The sequence below is a fragment of the Tamandua tetradactyla genome, chromosome 2 (assembly GCF_023851605.1).
Source record: "Tamandua tetradactyla isolate mTamTet1 chromosome 2, mTamTet1.pri, whole genome shotgun sequence".
NCBI classification, from domain to species: Eukaryota; Metazoa; Chordata; class Mammalia; order Pilosa; family Myrmecophagidae; genus Tamandua; species Tamandua tetradactyla.
In genome coordinates this window covers 210,933,737-210,948,112 of record NC_135328.1, presented here as the reverse complement: position 1 = coordinate 210,948,112, position 14,376 = coordinate 210,933,737, and the positions used below count along the sequence as shown (strand labels likewise).

At 54.0% G+C, this 14,376-nt stretch overlaps 1 protein-coding gene across 5 annotated transcripts in view; it reads left to right on the top strand.

Annotated features, from left to right (window-relative positions):
- Positions 1 to 14,376, top strand: part of KAZN (kazrin, periplakin interacting protein) — a 1,164,933-nt gene that overhangs the window by 996,730 nt on the left and 153,827 nt on the right. Inside the window, exon 1 of one of the 5 annotated variants that reach the window (XM_077151230.1) lies at positions 5,938 to 6,145. The exons of the other annotated variants lie outside the window; for them this stretch is intronic. Within the exon in view, the coding sequence (XP_077007345.1) occupies positions 5,938 to 6,145 (208 nt within the window). Of the gene's footprint in view, positions 1 to 5,937; positions 6,146 to 14,376 lie in introns of those variants that run through there. 5 annotated transcript variants of the gene reach the window in all.

The window sequence follows — 14,376 nt, the reverse complement described above, 5'->3', positions numbered from 1 at the left end:
CTTGGGTCCTGCCCTGCTGGGTGACTCTGGGCCAGTGACTTGACCTCTCTGTTGTCGGTCTCCTCATCTGTAAAACGGAGGTGAAGATAATAGTACACTTACCTCTCAGGGTTATTGGGAGGATTAAGTGAGCAAATACATGTAAAGTTATTTTTAGAACAGTGCCTGGCACATAGTAAGTGTTATATAAATGTTTGTCAATATTATTATTATTAGTCGCAGCATTTTTGCCGTTACTGTATTCATTCTGAATAAGCTGCAACATTTTTCTGTCCTGCAGAAATCTTCCTGCTTGGAGTGAACTCTCCAAGGAGGGGCTTAGAGGAGATGGGTGAGATGTGGTCCCAGGATAAGAATGGCTTTACTCCTCTCGTTGTAGATAAGAATCAAAATTAGGAGCCAAGAAAGGTTCTGATAGTCAGAGCACACAGCTGGCTGCACTCAGGAAAATATTTTCACACCCAGCTCTGCCAGAGGATGGGGCTAAGCTTCCGCCTCCGGGGCAGGTGCTTTGGAAGCCCCTGTGGGGATCGGAATCTTGACCCCTGGTCATTTGGGATCCCACAAAGATCGTCAAAGGGGACCAGTGCCTGTGACAGGACCACAAAAGCCTCCAGCCAATAAGTCCCCACCAGGACAGATGGCTGGATGGACCTGGGGCAAAATGCTTAGACCCAAGGTCTAAGCAGGTTGGGGGCGAAAATCCCACTCTAATCATCCCCTCTGCACCTGTGTCCCGCGTCCTACTGGGATGGCTGAGGGAAGAGAAGGAAGTCAGCGCCATCCCTGCTCAGCCACAAAGGTGGCCTGGGGTTGCCAAAGGACTTGGAGACCCTGGGAGTGGACTGAAGGCTGCAGATGTCCATGGAGAGAATGGAGTACCAGGAAGTGCTTCTCTGGCTTAGAAGCAGCGGGCATGTCATTCCAACCCTCCCTAGAAGTGTCCCTGCAACCACTTTGAAGGGTTTGCCCTGTGTTGGGCACCATGCAGAACTCCCCAGGCATCCCACCTCCTTTACACCACACTCCCCAGGTCACCCTGAGCACACCCATTTTGCAGGTGAGGAGCCTGAGGCTCCCAGGCTGAAATGCTTTCTCTGAGGTCACAGAGAGACCGGTGAGGGGCACAGCCAGAGTTTGAGTCCTGGTCTCTCTGTCTCCAGACACTGTGTCCCCAACCTCCTGGGCTGGGCAGCCTCCAAATGCCCCCCCATAACCCCCTCCCCCATCACCCGGTGCTCACAACCTTCGCATAAGCCCCTCCCCTCCAGTGTGGGCGGGACCTAGCGAAAAGAACAGGGCAAAGTGGCTGGCTTGTCACCTCTCAGATGAGGGAACAAAGAGACTGTGGCTCTCTGCTGGCCCACATCCTCTCTGGCTCTTTCTCGCTCGGAGCCCTCACTCAGAAAGTTCACTGCCATGTTGTGAGTCGGCTTATTGCCCATGGCAAGGAACTGAGGGCAGCCTGGGGCCAACCAGCAAGAGGAACGGAGCCCCACAGTTTGGTTCAGTTCAGAAACAGAATCTGCCATTGCCACGTGGGTGAATCCTGAGATGGTCGCAGCCAACACCCCAACTGCAGCCTGGGGGAGACCCCGCGCCACAGGCACCCGGCTAAACTGCACACACGTGGATTCCTGACCCACGGACGCTGTGAGATAATACACGCTTGGGGTTTTAAAGCCACTAAGTTTCGGGGTGATTACGCAGCATTCGATAACGAATACACCTTCTGTCTCTCCAGCAACATGTGCACCAAACATGCCCACACAACCACCTGGAAGATAAAAAGACTGACTCAAGTGGAGCAGGTCAGAGCTGGAAAAGTCCAGCCAGCCCATCACTTAACTTGCAGATGAGAACACTGAGACTCAGGGACAGAAAGGCACTTTTCCAGGGCCACACACAGGCTCAGCAGGGGACTGGCCTTTGCAGCTGAAATCTCCAGGCTCCCCGAGAAGTGTTGCCAGGACTTCACGAGGGGGTAACAGACAGAACTGCCCATCTTCTTCGGAATCAGGAATCAAGAGGGGCCTGAAGATCTCAGCAAAATATCTTCTACAAATATCAAAAATACAGGCCAGAATATCATGTCTGAAAAATCCCAGTGGGCTCAAACATTCCATTCAAGCAGATGCCAAATAGAGTGAGGTATCCTAATACAATGTTACTGGAGCCCCCCTGCCCAACTCCCCCCAAGCCAAACATATCTTGTAGGATTTGCCTGTGATGTAAATGAATTTCCCCTGGGAATGAGAGGCCACTGTGAACGAGAACCATACCAACCCCTGCAACCCTAGCTCCAGCCGCTTTGTGTTTTCTTTGGTGGCGCCCTGTCAGTCTGAGGCCAAGGTCACGGGGACACGGAGCTCAGAACCAGAGCAGCCTCCCTAGCTCCTTCTCTCCCCGAGTTCCTGCTCTTTAATGAGTTGCTGCGTGGGGGGGGGGGGGGGGGGGCGGGCCGGGGGGCGGGGGGGGGGGGGGGGCGGGCCGGGGGGGGGGGGGGGGGCTGTCTGGGGACAGCTCTCTCTGCCTTGCTCCACCTCCACTTCTCCCTTCCTGTTGCCCTGCAGGGGCTGGACCTAACCTGTCCTGGAGAAGGACAGAGTGAGCCAAATCCCAGACCCAGCTGTCTGCAGCATCAATTCCTAGCAGTCCACAGGGAGGCTGAGAAGATCTTGGAGCAAGACTGGATACGTAATTTGAGGGGCCCAGTGCAACAGAAAAATGTGGGGCCCCTTTTCAGAAATAATTAAGAATTTGAAGACAACATCAGCAGGGCATTAAACCAAACATGAGGCCCTTTTGGGCATGGGGCACTGTGTGACGGCTCAGTCTTGGAATCTCCAGTAAAACCCACCCTGGAGTTAGTTATCTTTCATGTAGAACCTGCCTGGCTGCTCAGGGCGGAATATGGGTTGTTCCTCCTTGGCTCCTGCATCTCCTGTTGCAGAACTGAGCAGAAACATCTCCTGGACCCAAGATGCTCTCATAATCAGAAACATACCTCAAGGAAAAAAAATACCTCCCCGCCCAAGGCAGACGCTTCCTAAAGGCTACAGGCTGCCACTGCGCCTGCCAGAGCAGGAAGAGTGAGGGGCTGAAGCTGACTGGAGGGACCTGGATAGTCTGGGACCCCCCCTCCCCAGAAATCTGTGGAAAGTGGGCCCGACCACCATCTGAAGTCCTGGCTGTGGACACACACGCACACACACACAAACACACAGCAGGGCCAAACTTCGCTGAGGAAAGAGAGCTGTGGGAATTCCCCAGGGCTATGGGCTCGAGAAACAGCTCAGATTATTGAAATTGTAGCTGGGAAGTGTATGTAGACTTCTGAGAGGTCACAGAGGGAACCAGAGAGGGTAACCTCTGATCAATGGGCTGGACAGAAACCTCCACACGTTTACTTTGTTGTTCTTTTGTCATCCTCCTTCTTCCTTTTTCCTTCTCCCTTTCTCCTGCTTCTCCTTCTCTGCCTTCTCCTCCGTCTCCTCCTCCCCCTCCCCCTCTTTCTCTTGTTTTAAAGAGTTGCCAACATTTCAAAATCAGGTTCCATGTAAAAATCTGTATTTCCAATATTTATTGAAAAAACAAAAAATCCAAGCATCTGTTAATACCAGGCCCACACACCTGCATGACAACAATCTATTCTCTGCTCTCCCGGGGCTGGCAGCTTCTTTTTTTGCCACAGTCCCCACCACTCCGTAATGTGCCCCATGACACTGAGTCCAAGTGAAAGTGCAACATAGCCATCTCCATGCTGTTGTTTCTTGTCACGGACTTGTGAGGAAAGTGCATGTTTCTATCAAAAAGGGGACAATCGAAGGTCGACCAAGAATTCCAGGTGCTTCAAGAAAAAGGGGAAAGAGCATGTTTCTCTCTGGAAGTAAAGAGCCTTCTTCCGAGTTTCATGTGCTAAGGGTGTCTAAGTCAAAAGAATACAGCTTAATTGCTGCACAGCCCACCCCCAGCACTGCGGGCCCCGGACACCTCCCTGAAGGCGTCTGGGAAGGACAGTCCTGCAGCAGGGTCCGGCAGGGCATTCTCAGCTTCTCCACCCACGAGGGTTCAGAGCGCTCGTTCTTCTGTTCCATTCTGCCCACTATCCCAGAGAGGCAGAGGAATTGGGGGATTCCCAGTGTCTCCGGTCACTAGGTATGGGATCAGTTTCCTTCCCCGGTGGGTGTGTAACCACACGAGTGGTTTTCTTCCACAGCTGGGAGCACCACCAGCATTTAGTGTGCCTGTCTGCTTTCTGTGGGGAAATGGGCGTTCCAGGTAGGAAGGGATAGGTGGGATGGGATGGGGATGGGGACCCATCCCTTGCCCTGTGAACCTCAGCAGCAGGCCCCCTTTGCCAGTTTTCGGGAAGGTAAAGGACCACAGAGCACATGAGGAGTGGTGGCTGAGAAGACCACCAGGGATGGTGTTCATGTCCCAGAGGTTGCTGAAAGGCGGGTACCTCCCCCATGGGAAGGAAAACAACATACGAAAGGTTTTTAGACTTGGGAGGGGGGCAGTAGTTAGATTCCCACAGCTTGTCAGAGAGACACACGCCAGTGTTCTAGAGATCCCCCTGGCTCAGAGGTTACAGAGCTAGGCCTGGGCAGGGAGGGAGCACCTACTGCCAAGAAGGGGAGGCTGGGGGTGCCACTGAGTGCCAGGGACTTCTCCCTTGGCCTGCACCCGTGTCAATCAGGGAAACCAAACCTCCCTCCTGGGGCTGCCGGAGATAATTAGTCTTTCTAAAGAACATCATAATCCCCAGATCAAAGGGGTCTCAGAGTTGCAAACTCACTTTACAGCATGCATTGCCAGCCACTGCAGCACCCACTCCAACAGGCGGGTTCAGAATTGCCAACCCTGCCTGTTGCCATTTCTCCCAGCACTTGGCCAGCTTAACGACTGACCCCAGCCTTTTCTTGGAGTCCAGGCCCCGGGCTTCCCCTGCGGTGACCTCACCTGCCACATCTGTATCACAGAGCGAAGTTCAAAAGCTGCAGGCACAGATGATGGTCACGGAAGGAATTGCCGATGCCTTATTTTATAGTTGGGGGAAGGTGAGGTGAAGTGACAGGGTGTCCGCCCAGATCTCAGCCTTTTCAGGGGCAGGGAGGGTGTGGGTTTTATTCCACATTGACATAGCCAGTGCACTCAGTATTGCATTCATTTAAAGAATGTGACCCAAACGCCCCCAGGTTGTCTCCCCTCCCCCAAGAAACACACACACTCTCTTTCTGGCTTCCCAGGGCAGTTACTGAGACTTCAGCTCTTGGACAAAGCTGTCACAGATGTATCATAAGAGTGGAGAGACGTGCAAATTGAGGGTGCCAGGCCGGCAGCCATCCCCCTTTCGCACTCACTTGAGGCTCTCGCTTGCCCTGTGAACTTGGATTCGAGCCCAGCCCCTGCCACTTCCGACCCCTGTGACACGGGCCAGCTTTCCTCCCAATCTGTGTCTCCAGGAACGAGCAGGTTGGGGGATGCGTCGAGTGGCCAGGGACCGGGCGCTCAACAGTGCGACACGGCGCTCCCCAAGGCATTCCAGCGGGTCGCGGCGCCACCGAGGGGCCGGGCCCGGGGGCGGGGGCCGGGGGCGGGGGGCGGGCCGGGGGCGGGGCGAGCGGCCGGCCCTCTCCAGCCCGGAAGGAGCCGGGGGAGGAGCCGCGGGAGTGAGAGTCGTTCCCACGTGAGAGGCTCGGCGGCCGAATTCCCAGCGTGCGGCGGCCGCAGACGGCCGGGAGTCCGGCTGGCCCGAGAGCCCTGGTCCGGCGCGCGTCGGCGGCCGGGCGGGCGGCCGGCGGGGACCGCGCTCGGCTGCGCCCCGATGCGGCGGCGGCCCTGGGGGCCGTGACCCGGCGCGCGCCGTCGGAGCCCCCGCGGGCCCGCGCCCGCCCGCTTCCCCGCCGCGGGCAGCGCCCCCCGGCCAGCGGCATGCGGGCGGCCGACTCGGGCACCTGGGAGCGCGTCCGCCAGCTCGCGGCGCAGGGCGAGCCGGCGCCTTCCTGCGGGGCCGGAGCCGGGCCCGAGCGCCCTCCGGGGCCCGCCGCCTGCGGCTTGTGTGCGGACGCGGCGGGGCTCGAGGGTCGGCCCCGCGCCGGGGTGCCCCTCCTTCGAGCGGATGGCGACGGCAGCCCGCCGGGTAGGTGCGCGCCGAGAGGGGAGGCGGCCCGGCTACAGGCCCGGGGAGCCGCCGGGGCCGGGCGCGCGGGGGCGCTCCCGCCCGGGGCTCGGGCAGCCGCTGGTGGCAAAGTTCTCGCGGCGCTCGGAGCCTCAGGCGCGGGGCGGGGTGCTGGGGGGGCGGGGGTGGAGACGCGCGGGACCTGGAGTTAGTTCTCCTACAGGGGGCTGGGGGTGAGCTCGGTGCTCGCCGGCGTTCAGGCCCGAGCCAGCCGGGGAGGATTGAAGGGAGAGATCAAGGCCACGCCCGCCGGAGCCGTGCGGTCTAGCGACGCCAGGACATCTAGCTCGGGACGGAACCGGCCCTCGCGCCTGTTTTCGGAAGCGTGGGAAATGGGCCAGCCCCGCGCCGGTTGGGGCGGTCCTCTGTGCCCGCACCTGGACCCCACCTGGCAGCCCCAAAAGTGCGGAGGAGCGCGCCCCTTGAATGCCCCCCTGCAAGAGGAGATTGATGACTAGCGTTTGCTAGCAGCGAGAGATGGCTGCGTTTCTCAGGCACTTGAACTCCGAGTAATGCTGAAAGAGAAATTGCAGCGGTGGAGACTCCAATGCAGTGATCTAATTGCGTATGGTTGGCTAATCCGCCCCAAGCGGGGGACAGCATTTTAGTGTTAAAATGTTCCGCGTGGGAGCGCCCATTTTCTCCTGTTTCGGTCTCAAATGTTTCCCCCTCTCAGCTTCGGTGATGGGGGGAGGCTCCAGGAACCCCTGCATTGATTAGTCTCTAAGGTAGGAAGAAATCTAGATCCAGGACAAGTGCTCTTCTGAGAAGGTTCTGCCAAGATCAGGGTTTGAAGTTCTGAATACTTTTTCCAGGAAAATCGGGTGGGGGGGCCCAACATGATTATTTTTTGTTTCCTGAACACCTATTGTGTGCCAGTGATTTACATGCAGTGTCTCCATAAATCCTCATGGCACTCCTTGGAGCGAAGCTGTGTTATCTCCATGCAGGTGAGGACAGAAAGCACAGGGAGGTTAAGCAACTTGCCCAAGGTCCACCAGCCTGGAAGTCAGGGTGCTGGAATTCCAGATGTTGTCCATGGACACCCAAAGCCTTGGTATCAGAGTGCCCCTTGCAGGCAGCAGGCTTACCAGCTGGGGAACACTGTGCTTGTTTAACTAATAATTATTTCTTTCCTGTGAGAAAAAGACCCCAAATTCCAGCCTGCCTGTGTTGATCTCCCTAGGAGAGGGAATGCCAGCGTCCAAGCTGCTGGTTAACCACCACCCTGCCTGCTCTGATGAGCTGAGCTGCGGCCCTGGGGCCAGGTCTGCTAGAGACAGGCCCAGCTTGGTGGAGGACCCCTTTACAGATCCCCAAAGGTGGAGCAAAGAACTTTGTTCTTGCTTTGGAAATATGGATCTCTGCCAAGCCACATTCCTGAGATTAAATATACCCACAAGGGCTGATGTGAGGTACCTTCTGACAGGCAGCCCCCTGGCACTCCACCTCCAGGCAGTGGCACCATGTACCTCCTCTGTCCAAGGCTGGAGTTTTACTTTGTCCCCCTCTTCCCCAAGAACAGCAGTTGGAGACTGTTTTATAACTTGGTACAAAACAGAGCATAGATGCAAAGAGTAAGCTGATGGGAGAGCTTGGGCAAGCCTGATCTTTTTGAGACTCAGTTTACCTACAGTAAATGCTTACCAAGTGTTAATGTTGACTTCTTGTCAGATTACACACTTTGGGGTCACCTTTCAGTGTTCCATTGACTCAGCTTCCCGTTAGGAAACAACACTGCTTCACTCCCACTTTCATGAGCCAGATCTAGATGAATTTTGTCTTGTCCGCAAAATACTTAAGTGATCCAAGGCTGAGTGTTATGTCAGTGGAAGTTGTTATTATGTAAACCTGTATACAAGGCAGCTGGGTGGAGATATGTCTGTTTACTTTGTGTCCATATGGATTCCATTTGCTAGTTCATAATAACAATAGCCTAATGACATGGTGCAGCGGAGAAACGCCTGTCTCCAAGGTCTGGGGGTGGTTGTTATTCGGTGGCCCTCTTGTGTGTCCCTTCAGGGCAAAGAGCCGTGGAGATCTCATTTCCCAATAGCATTACTGGCATGAAACTGGATAAAACCAGCAGCTAAACCAGAACGCGTTGATTTCTCTCTCCCTACTAACCTTCACCCCTTTCTAGTCTCTGGTTCTTAAAGACCAAATGCAATTTCTGAGAACTTCTGATGGTGAGGCATGGAGGATAGTCCACCGCGGAAATGGTTTCTCAAACTATGAGCTGTCATGGGGGGTTTTCCTTTGGGAGGTCAGTGGGAACTCCTCTGGCTTAGAAACACATCTGAAATTGTTAAAATAAATATTTCACCATGCCATGAGGCAACTCACCCTAGAGTCTCGGTATTTGGATTCCAGGCTGACCGTGGTACTCGGTTTAAGGAGCATAAAGAGGTGTCCACTTGGACCTGGGAGTCTAGGGATTGGCACCTTGAGATGGCTTAAGGATGTAAAAGGGAGCAGGGACATTTGCATGGTGGGTGGAGGCCTTGAACACCTCCACATTGCCCAGGGAGGGTGTCCTGAAATCAGTAGAGCTGTGGGTCCCTCTTGGCCTCCGGTCACTGCTGGCCTCCTGGGTAGGCCTGGATACAATGACTGGGGAGGTTAAAGTCTTTCCACCCAGACCCAGGCAGGGAGAGGGAGTGCTGGTGGCAGGTCCTGAAGCTGGAGACATGGAAACTGGCCACTTGTGTAGCCTACACCTGGTCCTACCCCAAAGCCGTATGACCTTGAGAAGCTCCTTCACTCTGCGTCCTTGTTGGTGCCGTCGGAATAATGCCTTCTGAGCATGGGCCACTCATTCGGCCACAGAGGGAACCAGCTGGCTCACTGATGGGTGTTAGATTTAGAAGGGGAATTGGGTTGTTTGATCATTGGCTGTTCATTCATTCACTCACATTCATTGAGCATCTACTCCTAGCCTGGTGCTCTTTCCACCAAGGCTGGAACAGCAAATGAGACCACTGCAGCCCTTGTTTCCATGAAGCTTCTATTCTCCGGGGGGAGATTTTCAGTAAGCAAGCACACGCGGGATGAGTCGGGGTGGTTGAGTGTTAGGAAGAAAAATGAAGCCAGTTGAAGGATCAGCTAGTGTGATGGCAGCTGGGAGGGAAGAACTGAAGTGAGCAGGTGGGATTGTTGAGTCCCTAAGGCAAAGGGGTGTCAGCTAAACTGACCTACTCATTTTTTTTTAAAGTGGATGGGAAATCAGAGCTTCTTCACACCCTGTACCTTTTATCAGCGCCATGTGTGTGATCTCTTCTTGCCCTTCCTTCCCCTACATCAAATAAAACTGGGGGGAAGGAGGCTGTTGTGTGTGTTACGTGACTCCGAGCCCTGTGCCCTCCCAAGGGCCACAGATGGCACTCACTAAACCCAATGCGTTATCTCATTCAGTCCTCCCTGCAACTCTGCGGGAGGTGCAGGTGTTCTCCCATTCCCAGGTGGCCCTCAGAAAAGTTCATGACTTGCCCAAGTTCACACGGCCAGCGTGTATCATAGCCAGGCATTTATCTGATTGTCAACCCCCAAACAGTGTGCAGAGACCTTGTATTGGCCTTAAGAAGGTACACCCACATTAAGTTTCAGGTCCAATTTTTTCTTTACGTTTTTACCCTTAAAAATAAAATGTTTGTGTCTTCTCTTGACCGTTCCTTGTTTTAAGCAACCCAAGCATTTGCTTATCTTTGAGCCTTTAACAATTTCAGCAGAAGGTCTGCTTCCTGTTAACCTTTCTGCAAAAGACTTCTGCTGGCATGGGGAACGAGCTGGACTCTCCGCCTTGAAATCAGGGATGCTGTTAGCCGCCCACCAGGGCCCACTGGGGGGGTCAGCAGGAACATCCTCGACTAGCAAGATGGGAGAGAGGTAGTGGGGGCTGGGCCCTGCACAGAGATCAGGAGTGAAAGCCAGTGCTGTTGAGAAGAGTCGGACTGGTTTCCCCGAGGAGATTTCAACCTGTGCCCCCACTCCCACCCCCTGTGGCTGCTCTGTGAGATGGACTGAACCATCTTTCTGCTAGGGAAGGTGGCACACCATAGTGGGTACAGCACACCAGCTTTGGACTCATACATCCCTGCTTTGAATTGCCCAGGTCTGTTATTTAACTTCCCGAGCCTCCATTTACCCATCGTAAAACAGGGATTCTATTAGCCATTTTAGTCATTGGGGAGATTGGATAGAATCTGTCGGACTCATACTCATGGATCTTGATGTTACCCATGCCTTAAGGGAAGGCAGAATTCCCATTTATTCACCATTCTAAGAACAGATAGATATAGAGATAATATATGTGTTATATATTGACATAAATAGATATATACGCATATGCTTATGTTGTTTTTTTTTAATTTTGAAGCTGGGAATATTGAGATTTGATCTTCAAACAGGTGACTCTGAAGGACTGCTAGCCACTTTTGGACTTCTGAGTCATCAGGAAATTTCCATAATGGCTATTATACCCTCTTTCTGTTCTTTGTAATGTTCCAGTTGCGTTAACAGGACCCTCCAGCCATTCTGGAGAGAAAACGGCTTTCTCCCCTTATCATCTCAACACACACTGAGCACATGACTCAAGCAAAATAAGCACCCACACCCCCGGAGTGGTTAGCCTTCAATCGATAACATGGCAGATTGGCAAAAGTGGAAAATCAGGTCCATTTGTGTGTACGCAGATTTTAGCCCCAGCCGGTAAACACTCTCAGCATGTCGTTAAAGCTGGCCAAAGCCATCGCTGTGGGGATCTGTGTTTGCCGTGAGTCACTAAGGGCTATAAACACTCCAGAGAGGATGCCAAGCTGTGGTTGTAAGTTGTGCATGAACACGTGTTTAGTTACTCCTTATGGGGCCACAATCCGTAAATGCATCTTGGGTTGGGCATCTCAGATCCGTGCCTCCCGGGGAGGGGCGAAGTCAGAATTGCCTCCTGTTCCTAAGGAACCGTCTCTCTGCCCACCTCACGGCAGCCACCGCAAAGGTGGGGACTACAGGCTCTCTCTTCCCTGCTGCTTGGATGCCTTCAAGAGAGGCCAGCTAGAGAACACAGATTTCAGGAGTTGCAGGGAGCCCTGGCTGGATGGCATGAGCTCGTCAAGTGCAGTGACAACCCGAGGTTTGGAAGAAATTGACAATCAGAAGGGTGTGGCAGGTAGGTGTGAGTCCCACCTGGTGCCCTAGACCTGGGAGAAGGAGAGCAGGGGGATCCAGGGTAGTGGGGGGGGGGGGGTCCTCGGTGTACATGGTGGACTGTGGCACTTGCTGCGGGGCTCTGACAGTCAGGGGGCTGGCCTGCAGGTGCATGGCTACATCCCTTGCTGCCGTCTGGATTTGGAGGCTGGCTCAGGCACCCAACTAGTTAGGGTTGTAACTTTATCAGAGGTGTAGAGTGTGCTCAGTACCTTTTAATTGTACAGAAGCTTCAGAAAGCTCTCCCTAGGGGCTCAAAGAGAAGTAAAAACAATAGCTGCTATAGCCTGTGCACTTGATTCCCTCACCTCACAGCTCACTTGCCGGTGCACACCTAACTGAAGCGCTGGGTGCCCAAGCAGGAATGAATCTGTATTTTAGTTCAGGAAGGTCCTGTTATTAAAGAACAGTCATTTCCTGAGGGCTGACCAGGAGCCATGCCCTTTGTAGGCCCTGCTCACCCTACAAGACAGGTGGCATTCTCGCTCTTACAGGTGAGGCAGTGTCGGCATAAAGAGATTCTGCAGATTGTTGTAAAGTGGCTGTTCCTGGCTGTCATGTGGCCTCCCCCAAGACCATTGCTTCCCCTCCCCACCCATTGTGGTTTTCCTCCATCAGCTGACAGCTCCCCAAGGCCACCAGGGCACAGAGCGGAGGCTGAGATGCCAGGTGTCATGGGGTTTTCTCCCTGGCATCTTTGGCAGGAGGTGGTTGGGAGCGAGGCCCCTGGGGTGCAGAGCCTCTCCCTCATCTCCAGGAAACCCTCCCTGACCCCTGCCTCAGGCAGCACCCAAAGAGGTGATTGCCCCCAGATGGGGAGTTTCACACTGGCCAGCCAAGCTCCCTGATTGGGAAACCTCAGCAGGGATACGTCAACCCACTCATTGGGGAAACTGAGGCCCTAACTTGGGAAGGGACCATACCCCAAGATGTCAAGTGGGGCCGATGTGCAAACCCACAAGGGCACATAGCTATCTTGGCAGAGCTGGGAGTTTTCACTCTCCTTCTGCCCTCATTCCCTCTGGCCCATTAATGGTTCTTTGGGCCTCGCAGTGGCCTGGGTGCTCATTAGCTGGTATGCAGGTTCTCAGGCTCCACCTCCAGATTCTGGTTCTGTTGGTTTGGGGAGGGGCCCTGGAATCTGCATTTTTATCCAATGCCCTGGTTTGGGTCTGATGCAGGGGTTGCACAGACCCGACTTTAAGAACCTCTGTCCTTTGCCTTCCTGGAATTGGGTTCATTTTACTCTTGTCTTGGTGTCTTTATCAGCATATCCTGTTCACTCCCACAGGTGTCCTGAGCAGACACTAAGGTATAGGGACATCCTAGTTACATCCCACTTCTCTCTTTTCTACTTAAACCCAGGCCCCTGCCCATCTATTCTGGGAATCTATCAGAAGGAGGCACATATATGTCTGTGAACTCACAAGCCTGTCCTGTGGTAAGAAAGCAGCCAGAGTGAGGCTGTAAGGGTGGGTGCTGAGGCACCTTACTGTGTCCCAGGCTGCCCCCAGGATTCCAGTCAACTTCCATTCAACTAATATTCCTTACTCGATGAGCCCCCAGTGAGCCAGGTGCTGGGTTAGGTGCTAAGGAGACTGGAGACCACCCACGATTCATTCGGTACTTGAGACTTGCAGCCCAGCTGTACCTGTGAGGCCTGCTCTTCCAGGCGCCCAGCCAGGGCCCCCAGCCTTCCTGCCTAGCTGGGGTCCCTTCTGTCCTTGGTCCTACCAACGTGTGGTTGCATGTGGCAGCTGTGTTCACCTGAGTGGCTGGTCCGGGTTTCCTGCTGGCATCTCTCAGCCTGTACCTACGCTGCAGAAGAGAGCCACGTAGGGGATTGGTATCTTTATGTCCTGTAGGACTTTATCAGCACCTCTGGGGTGGGAAGTCAAGGGCCTGGGTGGTGGGGGTGGGGAGAGTCTGCCAGTGGCCCTCCCCTCTGTGGGAGACCAACAAGGAGCGGAACTCCAGGGTGAATGCAGATTCCAGGGCCCACCTCCAGAGATTGATCCCAAGGGTCCAGGGTGGAGTTTGGGACTCTGCACTTGTTATATATATATGTATATATGCTGTATGGTGGGGGTCACACTTCATTCTTTTTCCATGTGACTCCTGTTATTGCAACACCACCTGTTGAAATTTTTTTGGGGGGGGTAAGTGCATGGGTCGGGAATCAAACCTGGGTCTCCTGCATGGCAGGTGAGAATTCTACCACTGAACTACCCTTGGACTTTTCCAAGGACTTTTCACTTTTAACATTCCATCTCCTCCCTCTCCATGCCTCATCTTTCTACCCTGCCCCCATGGTCCTGGGACCAGATCAGGAGATGCCGTCTCCTAGATACTTTACCACTGGTGTTCCTTACACTTCCTTAAAACAGTCACCTCACAGGTGTGCTGGAAAGATACAGGGGAGAAATAAATTCAGTTCCTTTTTTTCTGTGATTAAAACCAGTACGTTGTTATGTCTCTGTCGCTGTGATGTCTGAACCCATTATTCTTGTATGTTTGTTTTCATTTTGATGTATCTTTGTTTGGAGGAGAATTGCTTGGTTGCTTTTTAAGGCTTGTTTTCGGTGGTAGATTTATGACTACTAAGTTGAAGGACCGTTCTTACAAGGGGATCTGCCTTGAGCCGAGGGCTGCTGATGTTTACAGGTGTAGGGAGACACCATTTCCTGCAGCATAAGAGAGATTTTCTATCCAGCCACCGGATGGGCTGCTATTGGAGGTAACGAGTTCTCCAGCTCTGGAGGTCATCAAGCCTGACTGGGTGTGTCCCTGTTGGGTATCAGATTCCTTCAGCCTAGAGTAGAGCTGGGGGCAGCACCTCATCTAAGCGTTCCTCTTCCCATCCGGACCACCAGATGCTGCCTGCATCTCTCCTTTCAGTCTAGGGCCGGATGGGTGGACCAGTCGGCGCGGGTGGCACTGCGGCCGCTCTGCACCCTGGGTGCTGGCTGCTGCCTGTTGGCCCCAAGCCT